General features: G+C 38.8%; 1 protein-coding gene across 1 annotated transcript; it reads left to right on the forward strand.

The window, feature by feature from the left end:
* The first annotated feature begins 51 nt into the window (after nucleotides 1-51).
* LOC145483690 (uncharacterized) lies at nucleotides 52-26701 on the forward strand. Its single transcript, XM_081462232.1, has 10 exons — nucleotides 52-180; nucleotides 8508-8700; nucleotides 12617-12653; nucleotides 15097-15244; nucleotides 16772-16916; nucleotides 18587-18632; nucleotides 19424-19523; nucleotides 22974-23007; nucleotides 25054-25093; nucleotides 26314-26701. The coding sequence occupies exons 1-10, from the start codon at nucleotides 62-64 to the stop codon at nucleotides 26388-26390; spliced, it is 939 nt and encodes a 312-aa protein (XP_081318358.1). The 5' UTR covers nucleotides 52-61; the 3' UTR covers nucleotides 26391-26701.
* The last annotated feature ends 130 nt before the right edge of the window (nucleotides 26702-26831 follow it).

The following is a 26831-nucleotide window of genomic DNA, read 5'->3' on the forward strand; positions in this document are numbered from 1 at the left end:
TGCATATTTCGAGTTTCCGTGTAAGCAGCGCCTGCATTAATTCGAGTGGACTGTTAGCAGAATGGATCGTCTGGTGGGTTATCTGTTGCTGGGGTTTGTTTGCACCGCTTTGGGGAAGCATGGAGAGTTACAAGTTTCATCTGCGGAGATGGTAAACACGATCAACACTTTAAATGTGGGGTAAGTGTAAAACAAAAGCTTAGAAGCAGTTAGAAGTACTCGCCAATTAAGTGTGTTTCATAAAACTTTACATTTCAGCTCAAGCTTAGTTTAGCAAACGTTCTAAGAATGTACCAAGTTCAAAAGCATATCTAAGCCTTACGTTAGGCAGAATCTGGTAGCTGCACGTTTCTACATCTATGATAATGTCCTGTAGCTGATTTCCTTGCTTGCAAAGATGCTGAATCACTCCAGCGCCTAAAAATAGGTCTGCAATGCGTAAATGCGTAGCTTAGGAGCTTTCCCAGTCTTTTGCACTATGTTATTAACCGCGCGCCCATGGGCCGAGTGCAGTTCATGGTTTACCCGTGGTTTTTTTTTAACCGCGCGGCCATGGGCCGAGTGCGGTTCATGGTTTACCCGTGGTTTTTTTTTTTTCGACTTCTGTGCGAGCAGACCCAAGCTTCCACTCGGCCAAATTTTGAGTCCCGCAACCTGTGATGTTTACTCGCCAAAAGCTGTTGAAACATTAATAAATCTCATCTTTCACGGGAAAAAATTAAAAACCCAGCGCTCGTCAAAAATTATATTCTTTCACCAGAAATTTACCTCGGAACATATACATATTTATATTCGTTTGAATCGTCGTTGAAATGACCTTTTCCGGATATTTTTTCCTTCGGGGTCAACCGAAACTTCCGATTACAAAATCATGCCGAACCTACACGTTGCAAAAAAAATCTCTTCAAAACCCTGACTTCGAAGCGATATAACACTTCAGCGTTAATAGCTACCACACATCGGCAGACGGTAAATCTATTCCTTAACAATCCAGCTTTATCGTGTTAAAATTTCAGCGAAATCGAACAAAACCAGAATTAATTAGAATTTTTTTGTGACCTCACTCCCCAGACTTGACCTAACAAAGGAAGCAACGGTCGCCCATAGCAACCGAAAAACACCAACATAACAAAGCCGACGTTTCGGCCAAAAAACTCCAGAATTATCGCCTGCGAGCTTAAACGTGACTGGGAACATCTTTTTCGAACTTTTTTCAACTGATTTAGACGAAAGACTGGCTTCGGCGGGCTACAAAACAGACCAAGAGAAAAACAGAACAAGACAGCAGAACAAGCCGATAATATTTCATTGCATGGCTTTCGGCACGAAAACGAAAATACAGCTTACTTCTGGATAAATTCAGCCTTAGAAGCCAGCAACCGGTCCCAAATTACTTTCTGTATCCTTACAAATGTCCTGATTTCCATCTCCGAAAGATTTTGCCCCAATTTTGAGCAAATAAACATTTCGCCGACTGCGACCGCCATTACGGTGGCTTGCATACTAAATTAGTTAACTTAACAAGATTCTCCCGTGGGGGGGATATGACAAATTTGGTGAGAATCAAAAGTAACGCCAATTTTCTGTCACATTTTCAATCTGTGGTCACTGGAGTGACCAAAATCGATACATCGGTCAGGATAGGGTTTTTTTTTATATGACTTGTGTGACTACTTTGCTAGCCCTTTACTCGTGGAAAACACCAATTAAATTTAATCATGACTTTTAAGAAAGAAAGCTGTTGTTAATAGTGTTATTATTGTGTCGTTCATATTGTTCATGCCCATACATATCCCGAAGAAAGTTCTAGATTAAGACCATTACATCATCGGAGATTTGTCAATGGCTACCACTGATGGTGCAATAATACAGTTTTTGTTGATCAAGTGATGTGATGTCTATGGTAAGAAAAGAATCATCAATGACCGCTTTGGAATGTGCACTGCGTTCCGACGGTAGTGCTAAGCAAACAGTTAAATTTTAAAAGCGCGGTTATAAGATCTAACAGATCTTCTTGTTGACTCTTGTGTAAGACGGCCAAAACGGTCGATGTAGCAACGACAGATATGAGTGTACGATTTATGAGCTTAGTGACAAAAATAGTGGAGAAAATAACTACAGGAACAAAATAAACGGGAACGAGTGACACTGAAATACAATAAACAAACTAAAATAAGCCTAATGCTAATAAAGAGTATAATAAGCAAAATAAACTAACTTAGCTAAGAAATAACAAAGTAATTTGGTGCAAATAACAAGACAATTGCATAAGGAAGATTGCATGACAAAAGTAAAGAAACAGGAAATTGTGTGACAAAAACTGTCAACATTTGTTGAGTATTATTTTACATTTTGGACATTTTCAGCCTGAATATGAGCTCAATTAGCTCCAGTCTACTCAAAAAGGCATTTGCAACACAGGGGTTTCATTAAGAGCTGGGCACCGGGCAAACTGACCAGCTATAAACAGAGCTTTACTGGGCTGCTTCATCAATAATTTAAATAGTTGCTGTCCCATACTATTTCCCTGAGGCTAACATTCTTCTAAAAAACTGAGTTTATTTCAAGTCATAGAAAACACAATTTTACCAGTTATTATAGGTGTTTGTATCTCTCTTGTATCTTCAAATTGCAAAGTAAATTTTCTCAATTATGCATTATGAAAACTTGTTATGCATGAAAGCCCACTTGAAATTTGTCAAAAGTACATGGCAAATAACTCAATATTTTTCTGCTCTGCTGGAGAAGAGTTTCACGTGAAATTTGAGTTGCAATATATTGAAAGACTTTATTTATTTTTGGTGTCAAAACAGCACTGTGAAATGCGGAGTAAATAGTTTGTTGAGAATAATTTTGCTAAGGACAGGTGAAATACATGTACTCGGTTATCTATATAAGGAAACTTCAACAAAAGTTTCGACTGCTTACTGCTAGTCTTCTTAAGGTGATAAGGTCGACTGATTGCACGGTATCATTTATTCACAAAGGTCGGCTGTGATTGGTGCATTTCGATCCTCCTATTGTTCCATTGTTCCGGCGAGTAACTGTTCCCTCAGTGGTCCGCTGTTGTACCATTCTCCTGTTGTTGTGTTTTTTGATCGTGGGCATCCATGCTTCAGGAATTTCAATTCCACTATCCCTGTTGATGTTATTAGGGTGAAGTCTTATGGGAATAGCTTCCTTGACCCTACTTGTGTACCAGTGAGGATCTTGATCAATAAACTTGACCTCATTCCAGATAGGATAGTGGCCGGTCTCATCGCTGTGTTCAGAAACGGCGGAAGTCTGGGTACGGGTGAGTCGTATATCCCTGTTGTGTTCTTTGATCCTCTCCTGCATAGATCTCCCTGTTTCCCCAATGTAGACTTTGCTGCACTCACAGGGAATCCTGTAGACAACACCATCTTGTTTAGCCGGGTTGACGGTGTCCTTTGGTCGCACTAAGTTTGACCAAAGTGTCGTGTCCCACTTAAAGACAGTGCGTAAGACAAACGATAATACACTTTATTATTGCATCTACCACGATGAATAACAACGACCTTTTCCTCGACATTAAAATACCTTTTTTGCATTATATGAAATATTAAATGTACTTCGCATTTCCCCACAAGAGTAAATGGTCTGAAACTGGCCTTGAAATCCACTTACCGTGGAACTCGCTGGTTCATGGTTCATCGCTAGATAAAATTTATAATGAAAGTAGCAAAATAGTCTCGGAAATACATTATGCTTGGGAATGTTCTTTTTTTTTTCTGTTTGTGGCTCTTTAATTGTCTGTCAAAAGGAAAACAAGTTGTTTACTTTGATCATCAAAATGTAAATTGTCTCTGCTTGTGCCATCATTACATCAACAGCTCGTGCTAGTTCTGTGTTTCTATTGAGTTACATACAGAAACACGATTTTTAGCCAATTAGCACGCATATTTTCTTAGGGCTGTTTTCTAATCTCTGCTATTAATTCCTTTTTAAAGCAATGGAAAGAAGCCAACTTGCACATTACATGCGTACATGTAACTCTCTTTTGGGGTATAGATGCAGAACTCTGCTCATGTGGTTTGCCAACAGCACATTTGTTCATTGATGGTAGAGAAGCAGAGAATTAAAAAAAAAACTCTTGCAAGTTTGTTTTTTGCTAGAAACCTATTGAAGCCAGTAATTATGGAATACTGAATAGAAATTTTTGTGATAACAACTTGTTATGTAATCAGTAAAATATTATGAAAACTGATTTATCCGTTTTTGTGCTCCAAATTGGAGGAAAATGCCTCTCTGCAAGTCTAGGATTTCAAAATTTTCTAGGGGGCATAACCCAGACCCCACCCCCAAACCATGGTTATGGCCAGCACAGGCATCAGTGGGTTAAGGAATCAATTACAGCAAATGTTCACACTATTGATCACTAAACAATTTTGCTTGTCTAGTTTTTTTGCTTCTACTCAGTTACAAGATGTTCTTCTCAAAATTGATACATTTACAAATTGAAGAAGCTAGTCATAAAAGGGGATAAGTGACGATTTTGGTTGCTTTTCTTTTTTCTTGCTCCAAATTAGCTGAATTTTTGCATGTGGTCTTCAATGTAATAGAAAAACGTGTTCCTGTATTTTTGCCACTGGTTTTTGCTTCGCTTTATAACGACGCCGCTAGGAAAACCGAGTGGTTTTTTGCATACGTAATATCCTGAAAACGAAGCAAAGTTTAGCGGAAAAACTACGGGACATTGCTAAACATACCTAAACAAAACTCTATGCGAAATTTGGAGCGTTTTCAACAAAGTTCACTTTTGATTAAAATACCTAACGCCCTTTTCCCGCCAAGGCTGCAAATAAACGAAGCTGGGCCTTTGTTATGATAAACAGAGCCGATCCTTTGTTATAAGTCGAAGTCTCGCCTCGGTTTATCATAACAAAGGATCAGCCCGCCGCAACCGCAGGGACTTTGATCTCACTTAGAAAGCAGCAAAATGTCAATTTCACGCAACGTATAAGCTCAAAAATGTTAATTTTAGGTCAAAAAAGGTTTAAATGTTGATTTCACGTTAACGCGTGACGGCAAGGAGGTTGATTTCACTTAGAAACCAGCACAATGTCAATTCCATGCAATGTATAAGCTTAAAAATGTTGATTTTAGGTCAAAAAAGGTTTAAATGTTGATTTCACGTTAACGCGTGACGGCAAGGATGTTGGTTTCACTTAGAAACCAGCAAAATGTCAATTTTACGCAGCGCATAAGCTCAATGATGTTGATTTCAGGTCTAAATAGGTTAAAATGTTGATTTGATGTTAACGCGTGATGGCAAGGATGTTGGTTTCACTTAGAAACCAGCGAAATGTCAATTTCACGCAGCACATAAGCTCAGTGATGTTGATTTCAAGTCTAAATAGGTTAAAATGTTGATTTCGCGTTGACGCGTGACAGCAAGGATGTTAATTTCACTTAGAAAACAGCAAAATGGTAATTTCACACAGCGCATAAGCTCAATGATGTTGATTTCAAGTCTAAATAGGTTAAAATGTTGATTTGACGTTAACGCGTGACGGCAAGGATGTTGGTTTCACTTAGAAAACAGCAAAATGGTAGGAGCCCATGATGGGCTCCTGAAAATGGTAATTTCACGCAACGTATAAGCTCAAAAATGTTGATTTCAGGTCAAAAAAAGGTGTAAATAAAAATAAAATGAAACAAATAAACATTTCAATAAGCACTTTTCCAAATATGGCAATGTCTTAAATGGCTAAAAAATCACGAGATAAAACATAGTTTTCGACAAACGCGATCGTAGCTTTATGTCACGCACCGCCATAACTTCCAAGTTCAAAATGTGCTGGTACCTCTTATGCCTGATGAGGATAACAACTTTGGTGGCTGTTTTAGTTTTGGATTTAAGAATTTGATGACTCCACGTGAAAACGCTCTATAAATAGGGCTGACAGATTAACAGATTAACCCTTCTGCGCAACGTACGGGTCTCCATACATCTGCACGTCCCCTGATCCCAGAAGCTCAAAACACTACAAATCATGCCGATTTGAAATAAAATCAACGCAAACTGGATCACAGATCTGTTACAATCGATCGCCACTTGCTGGCCATTATTATGTTTAAATCTAGTTACCAGTTCGAGAAACGTCCGCAGAACGTAATCGCAATGCATGCCGGGAAGGGTCTTTACACCTCGTGCACGGGAAAACGTGGCGGTCGATACAAGACAAATTTTATCACTCTAAGACCAGTTCTCGCTTTCCAAACTTTGACGCTAGCAACGCTTGGCAAATGGGCCACAACTCACCAGAGGGTATTTTTCTTGGGCAAGAACTGCTCTTGGACTTTGCTGCCTGGCTCGATCTGACTTCGAACGCCGATAACACGATTACGGTATATCAGCTGCCTTCGAAGTTTCAGAACATGTTTTGATTCTTTAAAATGTGCTGATGACTTACGGGTTTATCGAGGCTTTATGATGCCTCTCAACCACCAGGCAGGCACACAAGGTACTTTAAAACAATGCTTAAGATATTCGTTGACAGAGCTCTAATGTGGCACATCAACGAACTACGAACGACAGTGTACAGAAAACCGACGCATACCGACAGATTACTTGACGAATCATCCTACAACCCGACTTCACACAAAGCCATCACTATAAAGACTTTGACGAGACGAGCGCAACTAGTTTGTGACACACCGGACAGCTTACGTGACAAAAACAGATACCTTGAACGTGTTTTTCACAAAAACAGCTACAACGCTGACTTTATTAGACGAAACATTTACCGACCTACTGAAGCTGACACTACGAACAGGAACCCTACGCCTGTTACTACAGTGACTATACCTTACATTAAGGGCACTTCTGAGACCATCTCGCGGATCCTACAGCCCTACAACATTCGTGTAGCCCACAAACCTACAACTACGTTACGACACTTACTGACCAACGTGAAAGACAGAGACGAACCTAACGACAGACAGGGAGCAGTTTACAAGATCAAATGCTCCGACTGCCAGGCTTCCTACATTGGTGAGACTGGCAGAAACCTTAACACGAGACTGACTGAACACAAACGAGCCACGAGAAATGGTGATACCAACAATCACATTGCTGTACATCATCAACTGACAAACCACAACATTGACTGGGACTCTGCTCAGTGCTTAACCTACAGTACAAACTATTTTCAACGACTGACTCTGGAAAGCTGGTACACTAACCTAGAACAAACGCCTCTTAACAGATGTCAACAACTACCGGCGCCTTACAAACGACTTATCCACGACAGAAACGAAACCGACAAACGGACTTCTAACAGACCAACTTAACAATACACGGACCAAAACCGACCTACTTGACTAACAATAGACGGATCGAAACCCACCAATGACTGATGACAAACTTTACACGAGTCTTTCAGCCAATACCATCATGGCTATACTGACCAATCACGTTCAACGGACCAGACTTATAAGATCATCGACTGACAAACACTATTCACTTGACTCTGAAGATGACTTCTGCTCAGGTTGTCAAAACGTCAGTCACCAACAACAGTTCTTTTCAGAACTACACTCACCCGGACGATCACACTATACGAACTACATCTCTTTTTTGTTTGATGGCATTTCGTTTGATGCTCGATCGATTCACGTGTTTTGTTCACATCACAATAACCGGTGTAAACAATCCGTTCCCAAATTTCCGCTCTATATGCTGTGGCATTTGGTTTTGACTTCATACACTATAAACAGTCTGCCTGTTTGCTGTTCAACAAATAAACTCCTAAAGACATGGCTAGGAAAAGCCAAGTTTTTTGCCTACGTTTTAACTCGAAAACAAAGCAAAAACCAGCGACAAAAATACAGAACCAGGTTTTTCTATTACATTGAAGACCACATGCAAAAATTCAGCTAATTTGGAGCAAGAAAAAAGAAAAGCAACCAAAATCGTCACTTATCCCCTTTTATGACTAGCTTCTTCAATTAATCTGATCACTGTCTACCTTTCCATTATCAGCTATTTCTGAGCTTTTGCATTGTTGCTTCTTTTTGAAGGGAAATTATCAGATCACTCTAACTTGTTATCTTATTCTCAAGGGTAAAATAAAAATTATCATATGCTAAAGTTAAAATGGCAGAAGAACTTATTTTCACAAGCAAATTCATAATGCTCAGAGGATTTTTTCAGACTGGATGATGGTCTGCCCAAGCTCTCAATTTTGTCACATTGATTTTAGTTGCCGGGCTGGCAACTTCCATTTCAAGTTAGTCACCATCTCCAAAATTCTAATCGCCATGGGTGACTTGAATGGTCGTAACTTGGAGGGTTTTCAAAGGAATGGAATTAAACCTGACTTTTATCTTTTACAGATTGTCAGTTGTATTAATAGTACTGTGGAATTTAATTATTACCATTACATACACGTCCAATTTCCAAGACAGAACAATACACATAAGCTTTTCATTCACACAGTGAATTGATTTATAACTTATCTAAGTGAATGTTTTATGAATAGGTGGGAGGCTACTGTTTACAAGCAGTTTGCAGGTATGGACTGGGCAGACGTCAAACATATGCTTGGCAGTTATGGTGCATGGCCCAAAGACTCTCCTCCAAAGGTTCTTAAAAAAGATGTAGCCAGTGACATTCCAGACAGCTTTGATGCACGCCAAAAGTGGCCTGGGTCCATTCATGATATAAGAGATCAGGTAACATTTACTTTGGCCAGAGCCACTTAAATTGTAGGGAGCAGAGCTTCTTAAAGGAAACACTAACTACAGTGGAAGCTCTCTTAAAAGACACTTTCGTAAGTGGAGAGCTCTCCTAACCACCGCCTTCACAAAATCCAATTTAAACTCCCAAACACTGTGTTAAATTACTCATTCCTGTAAGTGGACATTCTTGTAAGCGGCCGCAGACACTTGGTGGGCTTACGATCTAGACTTTTCCTTTGTTTTTAAGCTTCTGTAAATGGACACTTGAAATAAATTGGGCCTGACTTTGAAAGATACTTAAAAACATTAAATTTTGTAAACTGTATCAGTGCTTTTTGCTGCAGCTAGACTGTTGATGCTAATGTTAATGCTGGCAGCAATTGAAAGGCCGCGTGCAAGAATGTCCCCTAGATTTTTTGACCATTTTGAAAGTGTTCAAAAATAGCTGAATTTTGGCATGTAGGCTTCGTTGTACCTGAGAAATATTGCTCTGAATTTTTTTTGGCTGGGGCGCTCTTCGTTCTCGAGAAATAACGTATGCAAAAAGCTCAGTTTTCCAAGCGGCATCTTTTGGAGATCTCTTGTTGAACAAAAAACAAAAGAAACCTTATTATTTTGTTGAACAGCAAACAGGCAGACTGTTTATAGTGTATTCCACTGAATCTTAGCTGTCTTAAAGTCAAAGGAAAATAGTATATAGAGCGGAAATCTGGGAACAGATTGTTTACATCGGTTATTGTGACGTAAACACAACACGTGAATCGATCGAGCGGCAAACAAAATACCATCGCACGAAAAAGAGATGTGCCGCATTAGAGCTCTGTCAACTAATATCTTAAGCATTGTGTTAAAGTACCTTGTGTGCCTGCCTAGTGGTTGAGAGGCATCATAAAGCCTCGATAAACCCGTAAGTCATCAGCACATTTTAAAGAATCAAAATGTGTTCTGAAACTTCGAAGGTAGCTGGTAATCGTGTTATCGACGTTCGAAGTCAGATCGAGCCAGGCAGCAAAGTCCAAGAGCAGTTCTTGCCCAAGAAAAATACCCTCTTGTGAGTTGTGGCCCATTTGCCAAGCGTTGCTAGTATCAAAGTTTGGAAAGCGAGAACTGGTTTTTGAGTGATAAAATTTGTCTTGTATCGACCGCCAAGTTTTCCTGCGCACAAGGTGTAAAGACCCTTCCCGGCATGCATTGCGATCACGTTCTGCTCGCGTTTCTCGAACTGGTAACTAGATTGTTTCGGCTTTTTTCATTTAAAGATAATAATGGCCAACAAGTAGCGATCGATTGTAACATAGATCTGTGATCCAGGTTGCATTGATTTTATTTCATATCGGCATGATTTGTAGCGTTTTGAACTTCTGGGATCAGCGGACATGCAGATGTATGGAGACCCGTACGTTGCGCAGAAGGGTTAATTTGTTAATCTGTTAGGCGGTGCGTGACATAAAGCTACCATCGCGTTTGTTGAAAAATGTGTATTTATCTCGTGATTTTTAGCCATTTAAGATGTTGCTGTATCTGGAAAAGTGCTTATTTGATGTTTATTTGTGCAGTGCAGATAATCATTGTCCCAGATAACCAAAGTAAGTTCCAGATGTTAACACTATTTTCCGGCTGCCATATTTTACCTATTTAAACCTGAAATCAACATTTTTGAGCTTATACGTCGCGTGAAATTAACATTTTGCTGTTTTCTAAGTGAAATCAACATCTTTTCCATCACGCGTTGCGTGAAATCAACATTTTAATCTATTTAGACCTGAAATTAACAATTTTCAGCTTATAAGTTGCGTGAAATTAACATTTCGCTGTTTTCTAAGTGAAAGCTGGTGAAAGCAACATCCTTGCCATCACGCGTTAACGTGAAATCAGCATTTTTACCTATTTAGACCTGAAATTAACAATTTTTAGCTTATAAGTTGCGTGAAATTAACATTTTGCTGTTTTCTAAGTCAAATCAACACCCTTGCCGTCACGCGTTGATGTGAAATCAGCATTTTTACCTACTTAGACCTGAGATCAACAATTTTTAGCTTATAAGTTGCGTGAAATTAACATTTTGCTGTTTTCTAAGTGAAATCAACACCCTTGCCGTCACGTGTTAATGTGAAATCAGCATTTTTACCTATTTAGACCTGAAATTAACAATTTTTAGCTTATAAGTTGCGTGAAATTAACATTTTGCTGTTTTCTAAGTGAAATCAACACCCTTGCCATCACACGTTAACGTGAAATCAGCATTTTTACCTATTTAGACCTGAGATCAACAATTTTTAGCTTATAAGTTGCGTGAAATTAACATTTTGCTGTTTTCTAAGTGAAATGAACATCCTCTCCGTCACGCGTTAACGTGAAATCAGCATTTTTACCTATTTAGACCTGAAATCAACATTTTTGAGTTTATACGCTGCGTAAAATTAACATTTTGCTGTTTTCTAAGTGAAATCAACATCCCTACCGTCACAGGCTAACATGAAATCAACATTTAAACCTTTTTTTGATGTAAAATCGACATTTTTGAGCTTTTACGTTGCGTAAAATTGACATTTTGTTGCTTTCTAAGAGAAATCAACATCCTTGCCATCGCGCGTTAACATGAGTCAACATTTTAAGCACTTTTGACCTGAAATCAACAAATTTGAGCTTATATAAGCTGCGTGAAATTGACATTTTGCTGGTTTCTAAGTAAAATCAAAGTCCTTGCGGTTGCGGCGGGCTGATCCTTTGTTATAATAAACCGAGGCGAGACTTCGACTTATAACAAAGGCTTGGCTTGGCTATTATAACAAAGGATCGGCTCTGTTTATCATAACAAAGGCCTGGCTTTGTTTATTTGAAGGACTCGGCGGGAAAAGGGCGTCAGGTATTTTAATCAAAGGTGAACTTTGTCGAAAACGCTCCAAATTTCGCATGCAGTTTCGTTCAGGTATGTTAAGCAATGTCCCGTAGTTTTCGTGCTAAAGTTCACTTCGTTCTTGAGATATTGCGTATGCAATAAACCACTCGGTTTTTCCAACCTGTGTGCCTTTTTTTGCATACGTTATTTCTCGAGAACGAAAAGCAACCCAGCGAAAAAAACTTCAGAGCAATGTTTCTCAGGTGAAACGAAGCCCACATGCCAAAATTCAGCTAGTTTTAAGCACTTTCAAAAATGGCCGAAAAATCTAGGGGACGTTCTTGCATGCGGCCTTTCAATTATGATTGGTTCTTTAATCACTAAGAGCCACTCGTAGTACTGCAGTATATAGTACTGTGTATATGCAGTTATTGCCATTATTGTGGCATCGCACATGCAAATTAAGCAATAAAATAAAACAAAAAATAGCTTGGTGGCATCTTTGCATTCCCAATGTTTATTGTAAGCTGGACATTAGCTACCGTAGGTGGCCATCTTTCCTTTACAACTCTAGTGGCTACTTACAAGAACCTATTCTCATAAGCAGCCAGCTCCAGTTATGGACAGCTTTTTTGCGTCCTAAGGGTGTCTGCTTATGAGGGCTTCCACTGCATTATTTAATCAAGTATTTTTGTTTGTGCACTATTGGTCTAAATGCATCACATGATTCCATTTGCTCAATTTCCCCAAGTTTCAAAACTGCGGCCCGTGTTGCAGAAAAAATTTGAAGTATAATGGACACAATAGCCTCCATTTGGTGTAAAAATATGCTTGGATTAATGTTCTCAAAGCTCCCAGTGTTCACTTCTCAGAAGAGATAATGTCCATGCCATTGGATAAATATCCAAGGCCGCAAGCATATTATTTGTTTTGCCAAATGAAGGGTATTATTTTTAAACTGTTCACTTCCCTGAACAGATAATGTCAGTGGATAAACTTATATCCAAGCATATTATTTGTTACGCCAAATGAAGACTATTCTTTTTATACATGTTTATTGCTGTGTTATAGGGAGATTGTGGAAGTTGCTGGGCATTTGGAGCTTCAGGTGGGTGAAATAATATGTCAACTAAGTGTAAAATACATGTATACTTGAAATTGCCAGCAACAGAATTTGTGACAAATTCATCCTGGTGACTGTTACCAACACCTGCTTATTCTGAAAACACTGATGTCCTGATTACATGCATGCTATTTTTCGTTTGTAGGCCATGTTCAATATATCAATATTCTAACATGGCTCCGAGGCTTTCGGGGCACATGTCTATATGTGGAGTTGTTTTCTTTGTATCCAAGTGTCTTTTGGGAATTGAGAAAGAAAAGAACATTAAAAGAATTACAATTCTGACCTGAAAGCCTCGTAGCCATGTTAGAATTGCTACTAGCAGTCATCATCATCATCATCATTATACTTCTAACACCTCAGGATGGTATGTAAGGGCGCATGCCAACTCTTTTCACCTTGCATGGTCTTTCCCCATATTTTCAATCTGCGTCCACAAGGCAAAGCCAAGTCTGCACCATTCACTCTCAACCATTCAATGCCAAGTTGTCTTGGGTGTACCTCTTCTTCTTCTACCTTCAGGGCTCCATGTGAAAGACACCTTAGCATTGTTGATATTCTCAGGGCCTAGAACACGGCATAACCATCTCCACTGCTTATCTGTAATCATGTCAGAAACAGGCATCATCCCAACTTCTGTAAATCTTTGTTTGTAATCTTTTCTGACCAAAAGATTAAAAAAACTTTCCTTAAGCACCTCCTCTGGAATCTGTCCAACTGGCAGGCATCATGTTCAGTCATCTTCCATGTTTCTGTGCCATATAAAGTAGAACAGCTAGGACATTAGCATTGAGGATTTTAAGTGTGGTCTTGTAGCGGTAAGCTGTTGAATTCCATACTGGTTTGAGCTTTACAAAGGCACCTCTAACGAGGGATAGCCTCCTGCTGATATTTGTCTCTGTTCTGCTGGATCCTCTCCTCTCAGAACTAAAGTAGACAAATTTGTCCACATCCTCCAAGGGTGTTCCATTATAAAGATTTGATGCTGAGACTTACTATTGAGCCTCATGATCTTGGTTTTCTTAGTGTTGAATTCTAATCCAGTGAAACTTGCAACAGCTTGTAACCTTCCTGATTTCTACTGCATATGAGCGCAGTTACAGGCTAGTAATGTGACGTCACCTAAGACCTCTGCATCTGTGTTAATGTGTTTGTGTTACTGTCTTAAGGTGTTTGTCATCAACCAGTCTACTGCCACAATAAACAAAAAGCCTGACATGATGCAGTCCCGAGAAATGCCAGTTTTGACATCAAACCAGTCTGACATCTTACCATTATCAATGACATTACAGCAGCTGTCCTCATACATCGCTCTGATCAAATCTACAAACTCACTTGGTATCCCATAATGTCCCAGAATCTTCCATAATCTGCTACAATCCAAGCTGTCAAACACCTTTGTAAAATCCAGAAAGTTGATGTACAGTGGTGTTTGCCACTCGATGGACTGTTTAATGATGTTTCTGAGGATAAACACATGCCCAATAGGTCCTCTCCCTTCCCAAAATCCAGCTTGCTCACATCTCAACTTTGGGTCAATGCCCTCTTTGATATGTTCAATAACCAGCCTACCAAGAACCTTACTTGGTACAGAGAGTAAGGAGATTCCCCTGGGATTGTCGCATTTAGTCAAATCACCCTTCTTCGGTACTTAAACAATCATAGCCTTTGTCCAATCATCTTGCACCTTCATGTTCTCACGTATATGCTCAAACAATGTACGGTTTACCCAAATAGGTCTTTTGCAGCAGTTGGTCAAGTGACCGATAATTTCTAAACGTTTTGCTACAGCTACATAAATTTCAGAACTGGAAAGAGCATGATTAAATGGTGAGCACACTAATTTTTAGACCAACGCTATGTAAGGTTGACGATTTGAATATTGCAAAAATAACAAAGTTTTGCATGGAAGCAAGGACGCTTTGCCCTCCAGAAGACCTTATTAATTAATTAGTTATTTCCAGTATTGATCACTACAAAAGGGAGCTGTTTTTATAGAACAGTTGGAGATAGTATGGGGAAATGTTAGGAAGAATTAAAAATTCCAGGCGCTAAACTGAAAGGCAGAGATTTTATATATGGCAGTTCAAAAAACTTGGAAAATTACAAGGATTAATTTGTATGGAAAACCCTGGAGTATGACTGGAGGGAAATACATCCTCTTCTCATTCTAATCCTTTTATTTCTAACTTCCATAAAAATTTCCTCTTAAAGGATATGAACCTAAAAAGTTGCATGTACATATGTAAGCTTTGTAAATGTTCTTTCCATTTCTGATAACATTTATGCATCACCAATGACTAAGTCAGTGTGTTCTTGAAAAGGATGTCACATGACCAACTGTTGCAAAAAGAATGTTGAACACAAGCAAAAAGTGACTGATATAGGTTGAAAGATCAATAACTTAGATGCACTATTTGGTTTGCAGAAGCATTGTCTGACAGATTTGCTATTGTCAGTAACAATGTAATTGATGTGGTGTTGTCGGCACAGCAGCTTGTTGACTGTGATACAAGAAATGACGGTTGTGAAGGTGGCTGGCCGTTATTGGCATGGGATTACATGAAGGAAGTTGGGTGGGTTTCATACAGGGATTTTACATTTATTGCATAGTAACTATAAAACCCTGCGACAATATGGAAAAACTTAAAACCATTTTGGTTTAAAAACAACGCCAACGTTTCCATGTTCACTTAACATCACTGTCAAGTCAACTGAGTGAATAAAATGGGTTCAAATTTAAATATAAACAAAGAATTCCTAAGAGACACGAATGTAAAGAAAGCAATGATAAAAAAATTGATAAAAAAATTCTGAAAAGTGCTAAAACATATATAACATAAAATATTTACATGCAAAGAGTCACGTAAAAAGTTTGGCATGAATTGAGTCTTTCTGTGTAATCAACACAGGGCTCAAATTGAGCCCTGTGTTGTCATTTTTAAACCAAAATGGTTTTAAGTTTTTCCATATTGTCGCAGTGTTTTATAGTTAAATTTTCAAGAAAATCTCTTCCATTGCATAGTAATCAATGTCTAATAAACAATAATGCAAATCATATTTTTCTACATGATTATATGAGGTCGATTATACTTGTATGAATATCATGTCTCCCTTACAGGGTGAACAAATTGACCAGCTGTACAAATTACAAATTAAACCATGCAAAATATACTTTCTGCAGTGCTGTTTTGGTTTACATGTGTGAAGGAGACTGCTTGATTAATAATTATTTTCATCCTATAATTGAAACACAGTCTATAGGTGAAAGGAAGAGGGTTGTCCAATATGCTCAAATGGAGTCCAATGGAATGGCACTCAAGCCATTGGTATTCCATTGGTGAAATGCATCTCACTGTGGGGACTTAGAATATTAAGTGTTAATGAGATGCAGTTTACAAATGGTCCACCAATCAACTGAGGAGCTTTTCATTTGTACCAATGGTATGAACTGTGAGGCTTCTTTGATGAACAGTGATCATTTACCAATGGTACAATTGGTGAGGGTGTTTTGACGATTGGTATCTGTTCGTGTATATTGGACATGCGTGGAGGGAAAGGAACATCCCATATATGAGTAAGAAAATTACCATTAGTTGTAAGCTTAAATCATAACAGCCAGTTATTAATCATATTTCAAGACATTTCATTGAATACTTTTATCTGAGATACTGAATTTGCAGTTAATGAAATACCATATGCAGAGTACGACATTGGTGCAAACATTTCACCCTAAAGCCAATTTAAATTCCCACTTGTTGTGTGTGGTTTGTTGGAAAATCAAAACAATTTCTTTGGTTGGGGTGCACAAAACCTAAATGACTGTAACAAATGCCCAAGTCTCCATTTATGACGATAAGAATTCTTGCCAAAGATTGCCCAGGTAAATTAATGTCCAAAAAACTATTTGAATGATCCAAAGTTCAACTATGTATTTATGTTGATATGTGGTTTGATAAAGCATCACGTACATTTAGTGCCTTGGATAATCCTTTCAGGGTTCTGTGTAATTGTTTATTAAGTTTTACATGTAAAATCATTATAACTGTGAGGATCATATCTTCACCTGTGTCTTAATTCGTCTTTTTGTTTTTGATTACCAGCCTTTTGACTGTGGATTGTTATGGTCCATATACAGCAAAAGATGGAGTATGCAAATTTAATGGCACAGTGACATCTCAGTGCCCTAGTGGTTCTGGAGTGCCAAGGGCTTACCACACAAAAAATGCATATGCTGTGGCCCCAACTGTAAGTACTCTCCTTCAAAATTACTTATTTTATTTCTTATATATTTGTCTATTTCTTCAGTTATATCATCATCATCATCGCCATTTATTTGCCACATAAATAATAACAAAAGGTATTGACAATACTCAAAAAGCAACGAGGAGACCTCCAAAAAAAAAGTATCATAGTAAATGGTTTGAACCCAGGAGTATCAGTAGTTCGTATAGTGTGATCGTCTGGGTGAGTATAGTTCTGGAAAGAACTGTTGTTGGTGACTGACGTTTCGACAACCTGAGTGGAAGTCATCTTCAGAGTCAAGTGAATAGTGTTTGTCAGGCGATATATCAACCACACAACCGAGAGAGGTGCAATCAAATAGAATTACCTTGAACCAGTGACCTGAAGACTGAGCACCACTTAAAACAGTCATAAATTAGCCTACGAGTAGTCCCTCTTTCACTTAGTGCATCGTGCGTGACGCAAAAGAAAACCGCTAGAAAAAAATGGCCGTGTGAAATCCTGGAGGCAAGGAGCGCGCAAAAGGATTTCGGATGGCCATTTTTTTCCTTGCGGTTTTCTTTCGCATCACACACAATGGACTAAGTGAAAGAGGGACTACTCATAGTCTAGTCATAAATAAATTTTAGATCCTTTAATTACAGGTCTTGAGCTATGAAAATAATTTGTGTAATTATTTCATTTAAAAGAATGTATAGAGATTCTGTGCACACATAATTACATACATTACCCAGTGTATTACTATTAATTGTAAAACTGTAGTTTTATTAGTGTTATAATTGTTGACTGAAAGGTGACTCACAATGGTTTCCAGCATTTTTCAGTATTGCATCTTTGATGAATCAATACCACCATTCTTTTTCAGTTGATGCTAGTTTGATAATGGTATCAAACAAATGTCAAAACATTGGTAAACAAGTCATGATTTTTGCTTTAAGTGCAAAAAACTCAAAAAATAGAATCTGGTGACCCCAGGTTTTTTACTACTGGATGGCAATCAGCTTATAATTTTTAAAAGTTAATAAAACAGTCCTGGGAGTGGGTTCAGAGCCGCCTTAAATTTGTGAAAAATTACTGAAAACTGTTGTTAGCCACAGCAAAATCCATAACTAATATCGTAACAGTTCATTTCATTTTATATATTTTAACTCTATGTCATGTTTATGTGATTATTTATTGATTTGTTTTTGGTAGCCAGTAATAGCTATTTACAAGTATCTTTGATTTTTATTCTATCCCCCCCCCCCCGCTCTTCCCTATTTAAGCTAAGTATTGGTGCAGTGTATATTAACTACAATCATGGACCAAAGTCTTGGAACAAATTTGCACTTTTTACGCTTTTGTACACACGCCAGACATGAATAAAACTTCACCTGCCTAGCCTCTCCCCTCTCCCCTTATACAATATCGAAAACTAGTACCTGCAATTTTTCCTGAGATTCAACATTGCATTGGGTTCGGGAGAGGGAACAGCAACACGTTTTTAAAAGGATAGCAGTGCTTTTCCAAACTTCATTTGTAAAACACAGGTAATTCGTTAGATTACGTAAGTGTCCCAAGGCAAACTGACCCCAACATTTCCCTCAAGTGGCTTAGGGGTTTGGGAAACATATTAAGCTTATTCACACACAGTTGAATTGCAACTTAGCAAAGGTGTTATTTGTCTTTTTGAGGTGGAAGCTATTCAGACTGAAATCATGACAAATGGACCTGTTGAAGGTATGATGTTGTGATACAAGCTATCACTTTGTTGTACTGGATGTGAAGAGTAAATCACCACAGGTGTTTAATCGAAATGTGCTGGACAAAACGTTCAGAATGTTTTTATAATGTTGTCTTTCATGGAATTCATTGTTAAAATATTATAATTGTGAAAATCAACTTTATTAACATGTGTGTGTAGTTATTTGTTTCCTTTGTGGAAGGCCTTGTGGCCTGGTGCTTAGTGTATTGGATTTGGATTGAGAGATATGTTGTGTTGATGATATTAAACCTTTCTTTGTGAATGGTATGTGATTAGGTTACAGTAAATTAGTGTCCCAAATTGCTGGAAGGTTATCTGTGGTCCTTTGAATTATAACAGATGTGATCCCTTTTCTCAATAAAAGTTTTACTTTTTTTCTATTCCATTTGTTTTTATCTTCTTTTTGTTATATTTTCTGGTTGTGTCAAGGTGTTTGGTTATAAGGGGCACTTCCCATTCAACGGGAAATTCCAGCGAATGGAACAGCACTATTTTTCGTAATCTGGAAAAGAGTATAACCTGCTCGTTTCTGGATTACTTGCCGAGAATTTTCGTTCCATTTGATTTTTCCTCCTGAATTTCAAAATGATTTTCTGTTGAATGGTTCACATTTGGGAAATTCAACAATCTTGGAACTTTCCGGAAACATCACGAGGAATTGTTTTTGTACCATTTGTCTCCCTCTTGATAAATTCGCAATTTTGGTTGAATGGATTAAGCGCCCAATGTTTTTAAATTGTCTGAATAATCTTTCTCTTTATTTCAGCGGATTTCACGGTGTATCAAGACTTTTTTAATTATCAGGGTGGTGTGTATTCACACACAACTGGTGGTGCAGTTGGCGGTCATGCCATTAAGATGCTGGGGTTTGTTTCTGTTTTTCTGTTTTGTTCGTTTAACCTTGTGTTGCAGAATTTACATCACACACATACATGTACACATTGATATAGTCAACTGTGAAAAGTTGGACAATTATTTTGTGATCAGGTGAACACTTTCAAGAGAAATTTGCTTCATCTTTTTAATACTAAGTAGCTTACAGTGTCTGTGACTGTCTGTCTAACGACTGCCATAATTTTATTAATCTTATGGCGTTAAACAAGATATCGACCGCCATAGAATACACTTCCTTACGTGTAATTTAACATCTAATAATTACATTAGGCCATCTTCGCTCCTAAAGGGGAGCATAGGGCGTCAACCATGGATCTCCACCTAACTCTGTTACTGGCAGTTCGCTTTGCCTCTATCCACGTGAACTTATTCTTGGCGAGCTCAGCTATCACACTTCGCCTCCAGGATTGCTTTGGGCGACCTCTTCTTCTAGACCCCTGAGGGTTCCACTCGAGAGCGCAACGGGTGATATTATTCTCAGGCTTCCGTAGCGTATGCCCGATCCATCTCCATTTTCTTCTCATAATGCTTTCTTCTATACGTATTTGCCGTGTCCTTTCCCATAGTTCTTCATTTGAAATGACCTCTAGCCAGCGGATGTTCAGGATCTTCCTTAAACACTTGTTGATAAAGGTTTGCAATTTCTTGGGCAGTAGTTTTGTCGATCTCCATGTTTCCGAACCATAAAGAAGGGCAGACTTCACGTTTGTATAGAAAATCCTGAGCTTCGTTTGCAATCTGATACATTTTTCCTTCCACACAGGCATAAGCATTGAGAATGTCGATTGCGCTTTCCTGATCCTGGCTGTTATGTCCTCATCAGTTCCGCCAGTTTCACTAATGATGCTTCCCAAATACGTGAACTCAGACACTCTTTCAACACCTTCCCCGTGGAGTTCCAACGATTCTTGTTGCCTCACGCCAATTCGCATCTCCTTTGTCTTCTGGATGTTGATTTTGAGTCCAACTTGCCCACCAGTCTCTTGTAATCTTTCTCCCTTCTCTTTCATATCAACTAGTCGGTGTGTTAGTAAGCAAAGGTCATCAGCATAATCCAAGTCTTCTAGGCGTTGGGTCAGTGTCCATTGGAGTCCCAAACGTTTACGCTCATATGCATTCTTCGTCACCCAATCAAGTACCATGAGGAATAGCAACGGCGAAAGAAGGCACCCCTGTCTCACACCGGTCTTGACCTCGATGGGGTTGGTCAAAGTTCCTCCATGAAGCACTTGGCAAGTAAAGCCCTGATACTGAACCTTGAGCATATTGATGATTTTGTCGGGTATGCCATAATGACGAAGAATCCTCCACATAGCCTCCCTATCCAAAGAATCGAAGGCTTTCTCAAAATCCACGAATAGCAGGTACAGGGGGATGACCACTCGATTGATTGCTCTACAATAATCCTCAAAGTGGCAATTTGATCGGTACAGGAGCGATCCTTCCTAAATCCCACCTGCTCATCTCTCAGGGCTTCATCAACCGCCACCCTCATTCGGTTCAATATGACCCGGGTTAAGACTATGCTGGGTATCGAGAGCAACATTATTCCCCTCCAGTTACCGCACCGACTAAGGTCCCCTTTCTTTGTCAGCTTTACTAGAAGACCTCTCTTCCAGTCATCTGGAATCTCCTTTCTCCCATGCGAAGGTTAAAATTCTATGCAGTGCCTCCACAGTACAAGGACCTCCCTCCTTCAATGCTTCAGGAGGGATGTTATCTATCCCTGGAGCTTTGGCATTCTTTAGTTGAGTGAGGGCTGATCTTATTTCTCCTTTGGAAATAGGTCCTGTGCCGATGTTCAGGGGAACATCTGCAGGCAGAGGATCTGGTAATTGGCTTGGGGCTGGTCTGTTCAATACGGATTCAAAATGCCTCTTCCATCGCTGGAGCTGATCTTCCATTTTCGTCAAGAGAGTTCCATCTTCACTTCTAATTGGGCGATTCTGGTTGCATCTTATCCCACTAAGTTTTCGTGTTGTCATATATAGTGTTCTTAGATCATTGTTGTTAGCCGCGTCTTCTGCTTCTCGTGCAATGCTCTCAATTAAATCCCTTTTGTCTCTTCGGCAAGATTTCTTAACCTCTCTATTCTTTTCATTGTAGTATCTGGTTGCTTCACGTTTCCCTTGTCTCGTTCGAGCGTCATTCAGTATCTGCTTCGCCTTTCGTCTTTCTTCAACCTTCCTGTAAATCTCGTCAGACAGCCACTCCTTCCGAGTCCTTTTCATACGTCCGAGAACACTTCCACATGTATCAACAAGTATCTTCTTGGTTTTCTCCCATTGTGCATTGATGTCAGTATCTTGGGCCCGTTCATCTTCATCCCCGCTTGGATTTCTTACTATTTCTTCTCCTTCCTCTTGAAGGGATAGGGATTCAAACCGGTTTTGCAACTCAATTTGAAAGGCCTGTTTTGTGTCAGGGTCTCTCAATTTCATGACATCAAATTTCCATCTTGTATTTACGAACGGCTTTCTTGCAGCCAGCTTGATCTTCAGAGAGGCCACCACAAGGTGATGGTCAGAACCAATAGTAGCTCCCCTTTTTACGCGCACATCCTGCAGTGAAGTTCTCATCGCTGACTTATAAGAATGTGATCGATTTGGTTTTCAGTCACTCCATCTGGGGATATCCACGTCGCTTTATGTACCCTCTTATGGGGAAAGAGAGTTCCACCAATACTTAGACCGTTCAATGCACAAAAATCCACCAACTCTTCGCCATTTTCATTCACATCTCCAAGTCCTTCCTTTCACATAATCCTCTCAATGCTGGCATTATTCCGTCCAACCTTTGCACTAAAGTCCCCCATTACGATGAGGATATCTCTATTCGGAACCTTATCGACCACAGCCTGCAGTTTGTTGTAAAATTCCTCTTTCTCATATGTCTCATCATTGTTCGTAGGAGCATAGCACTGTATGATTGTGATCTTTTGAATTTTAGCGTTAATTCTGGCTGTAATAATGCGATCATCAAACGGTTCCCATTCCATCAAGCACTTTTTCGCGTGCCCTGACAATACGATACCGACCCCTCTCTCATGGACATCATCTTTGTTCCCTTTCCCCGAGTATATGAAAAGCTCTCCTGTTGCCAACTCAGTTCCCCCGAATTGGTTCCACCTAGCTTCACTGACTCCCAAGATTTCCAGTCTATAACGTCTATAACGTCTATAACATCTATAACAATGCAGTTGGTCAATTGTGAGGTTTTTTTTAAAAATAGTTTTGTTGTAAGGCTGGGGAACATTTTCAGCACCGCTGACTGAAAAACACTATTCACTTGCCTCTGAAGATGACTTCCACTCAGCTGGTTATCAAAACGTCAGTCACCAACAACAGTTCTTTTCAGAACTGAACACACCCAGACGATCAATCTAGATGAAGTACTGATACTTAGTTGTTAATGTTTTGTAGATGGGGCCGCTCTGAAGAAGGTGTTGATTACTGGGTATGATTTTCTGTGTCTTTATTTGGACTTCTTACTTGGACCAACAGTTTTACTATTCATTGACTCTTTCATGTCGCTTTATTGTAAGTCCTTTAGTATCGTTATTCCATTGTACTTCTCTAGGAATTTTAATGCTTAATAACTTTTCAAGCATCAGTAAAGACTAGTTTTTATACATAAAGCGAGTTTGCCTTCTTGGGCACTAATTTGTCAGATGAAGAGTCCGACGTTTCGGCACTACTGCTGTCCTTGCACACCTGAAAAACTTGACACCTTTTTTACGCTGATGAAAGCAGTAATGCCGACATATCGCACTTTTCACAAGACATTTTAGTACCAAAAAGACAAACTTTACTTTAGTATCTGTTATGGTGCTACGTAGTTTTCCGTTTATTCTACTTTCGAAGAATAACTGTTATTATTATTTAGCTCTTATTAACCGAGCAGGAGGTCTGTATGACTTAGCTCGGTTAATAAGATGTTTATTATATGGCAAAGAAGAAAACTTTTATTCGTTTAATGTAACTGGTTTGCTGACATTTTGCTTGCAAACGGAGATGAGCTTAACGTAAACCTGCCGGAATGTGCTTGTCCTCTTTACTTGTTTTTTTTGTCATCAGGCTTTTTGGCACTTCCGTAAATGATTGAGAAGAAAGTAAAAGAAAACGGTGAACATTTTTGTATTTTAGTTTGCTACAATTTCAACGCAAAATGAAACCAATCTAGATGCCGGTCTAGATGCCTACAAATTTTTATGTAAACTAGATTACATCTTACATTGTAAATTTTTTTTTTTTAATTCTTATTTTGTAATTATTCTTTATTGTTTATTTATACACGACCCCACAAGCTGCAAGCTTAATTACTTATCGTGTTTAAATAAAGGTTACTTACTTACTTACTTACTTACTTACTTACTTACTTACTTACTTACTTACTTACTTACTTACTTACTTACTTACTTACCGGTCTAGATGGGAAAATCTAGACCGCGGTCAATATCGATATCAGCCAATCAAATTCGTGAATTCGGTAGTTCCCAGTCCTTGTGAGACACAGCCATATAATAATTCTGGATATTAAATTGATCAGTCAGGCCCGGTTTTAAACGTCGCATTTTACATGCACCGAATCTAATTGCTGAATTAAGTGCATGTAAAATGCGACGTTTAAATCAATTAAATGCGACATATTTCAATTAAATGCGAGTTCAGTCGAATATTCGACTGATGTAGTTGAATATACGACTGAAGTTCGACAGTTGATTTAAGCGCCGCATTTTACATGTGCCGAATCTAATTCATAAATTATGTTAAATTATATTTTGCCCATAACTCCACAGTTTTGTGCTGCATGGCATGCGCACAACAAGCTGAAGGGAATTTTTCGCGGCAGTTGCAGCAGGAGATGTATCACGTAGAAGGAAGGTTGCTGAAGATGCCAATATGTGTGGTTCTTGCTTCGCTCCGATCGTGTGATGTAGTTATGCAAAACCAATTAAGCTTAAGTTTCGGCATTCAAGTAAAAACCGCTCTGTGCTACATGACATGCGGAGCAGGAAAGCAATATGGCCACTGTTGAGTGTAATAGTGTGTGCGGTGGTTCTTACTTCTCTTCTGCAAAGTTATGTAGAAGATGGAGAACGAAGTCTATGAACTTGAATTTGATCAGGAGAGTGAAACGAAAAGCAGAGTTTAAAAGGTAATGCACTGCTATCTGCATTATAAATCGCCCCATTTTGTTTGCTCGAATGGTGTTTGGAAGGTATGAATGGTCTTAACGCAAAATGTGCTCCTTACCATTGTTAGCCGCTTTGGTGGGAAACTTGTAGCGGAGTCAGCTGGGAATGAACACGTCGCTAGCGCTCAGTAATTTTATTCGACAAAAAATGCGACGTTTAAATCAAATCAGCCGAACTTATTAATTCGAGTCGACTAAAATTAGTATTTGATTCGGCACATGTAATGTGCGACGTTTAAACTGTGCCTTATATTCTTAATCACGTTTAAATTACGTGAGATTAATGTTCATTAATTGTCGTTGTAGATTTGTGCCAATTCGTGGGGACCTAAGTGGGGAATGGATGGTGAGTTCAAGTGCAGATGTTACGGTTAAATTGTAATAAAGATTGCCGAATTCTGCGCACACTCTGATTGATTAAAAACCATGTTTAATCACAGCTTAAAAATGATGAGAATTTGAGAAAAATAGTTGATAATTATATTAGCATTCCAAAATTCTGTTGTGTTCTTAATTTTTGTCGTGTTTTATGACAGCATAATGAGCCCTGTAAAATACATGGCTATGTCTAAGCCCCCACCCCTCCCGCCCACCCCCTTCAACGATACGCTGGAGGAATTTGAAATTGAAGGTTTCCTCGAAAACGCATCAAATGTTTTCCGTCCACACTACACCGGAGGAATTCAAAGACGCAACAATCACCGCATGTTTTGGGTTTGTGTTTGAGGAAAAACTCGGACGGGGAAATCAAATGATGCACTTCGTTTTCGAAAAGTTCCGTTTTCAAAATGTTTTCCGTCCCCACCAAACGAAAAGCTGGTGTTTCCTCCTGTTTGAAGAGCGTTTACGAAAAGCTCCGTTTTCGTGACGGAGTAGTGTAGACGGTAGGCCTAACCGTAGAATTAAAGCTGCGTTTTCACAGGTGTAGACGCTGTCGTAGGTGAATAGTAATATGTAATGTTTAGAAACAGCGAAGACAGATTCTTTTTGATATTCAAATTGGCCAAGACCTGTTTGGGTCGTTAGTAGCCTTAAATAGATCTCTGTTAGGCGCATTTATAAAAATGGCTGACTGTAACGCGAAGTTGTTGTTGTATACTTCGTGTAACTACTGTTGTGAACTCTTTCTTGTTTTATACCTTCAAAACCGCAAAGGAAATACACCTTTTTCTGTAAACCTTTGTTAAATCTATGCATGAACTACGCTAGAAAGCTTAAAACGTAAGCGATCCTCACAAAAAAGCAGAGTTTTAGAGCCGAGTGGACTATTTTTGTATCATGAAACCTTTACTTACTCTGAGAATACAGTGTCTTGTCAAAGAGTCCTGCTCCTTCACACGTACCATTCACTGCACATTCTGTGTGTGAACTGTATATTTATTTATATTATATAAGTTTGCCCTTCGTAATTGCTCTCAATCTTGAAAATTCTTGTACCTTTTTGTTTTATTGCTTCCTTAACATTGTGTTGGCTTTGATTTAGTGGCTATATTTCTGCGGCACTGATAACGTTATGAGTTACCTAGTCTTAAAAGTGATGGTTAATGTAATTGTTTGATTTATCAGGGTTTTTCCTGATTCGCCGTGGTACTGATGAGTGTGGTATTGAAAGTGGTGTGACTGCTGGTATCCCAGCTATGTGAAAGCTGGCAAACAGAATTGCTGGCCGTTACTGACTGTGCAGTAGAATTCCAGGAATACAAAACAGAAGCTTAATAGTTTCAATTAGAAGCTAGTAAAGTATAATGTCATAATTTAAAACGTTTTTATATATCTATATAGTTTTATAGTAGCGAAATGCAGTAGAATGCATCTAAGACAGAAGCCATTTATGTTGTTATCGTTTTTATTTTTACATTTTTAGAAATTTCTGTATTTTTTAAGTAATAAGACAATTGACTTGTAAGTAGGTATGCACTGCAAATAAAAGAAATCTTGAATGTTACAGTATTTATTCTGTGTAGCAGGCGCTTCCTTGGCGCATTGTAGAGCTGTGAATTTTCAATTTTAGAGGAGGAAATGTGAATTCCTTCCTGTTTTAGGGCACTGATCATAGATTACGACTCTTTCTCTTTCGGCGCGTA

The sequence above is a fragment of the Orbicella franksi genome, chromosome 4 (assembly GCF_964199315.1).
Source record: "Orbicella franksi chromosome 4, jaOrbFran1.1, whole genome shotgun sequence".
NCBI classification, from domain to species: domain Eukaryota; kingdom Metazoa; phylum Cnidaria; class Anthozoa; order Scleractinia; family Merulinidae; genus Orbicella; species Orbicella franksi.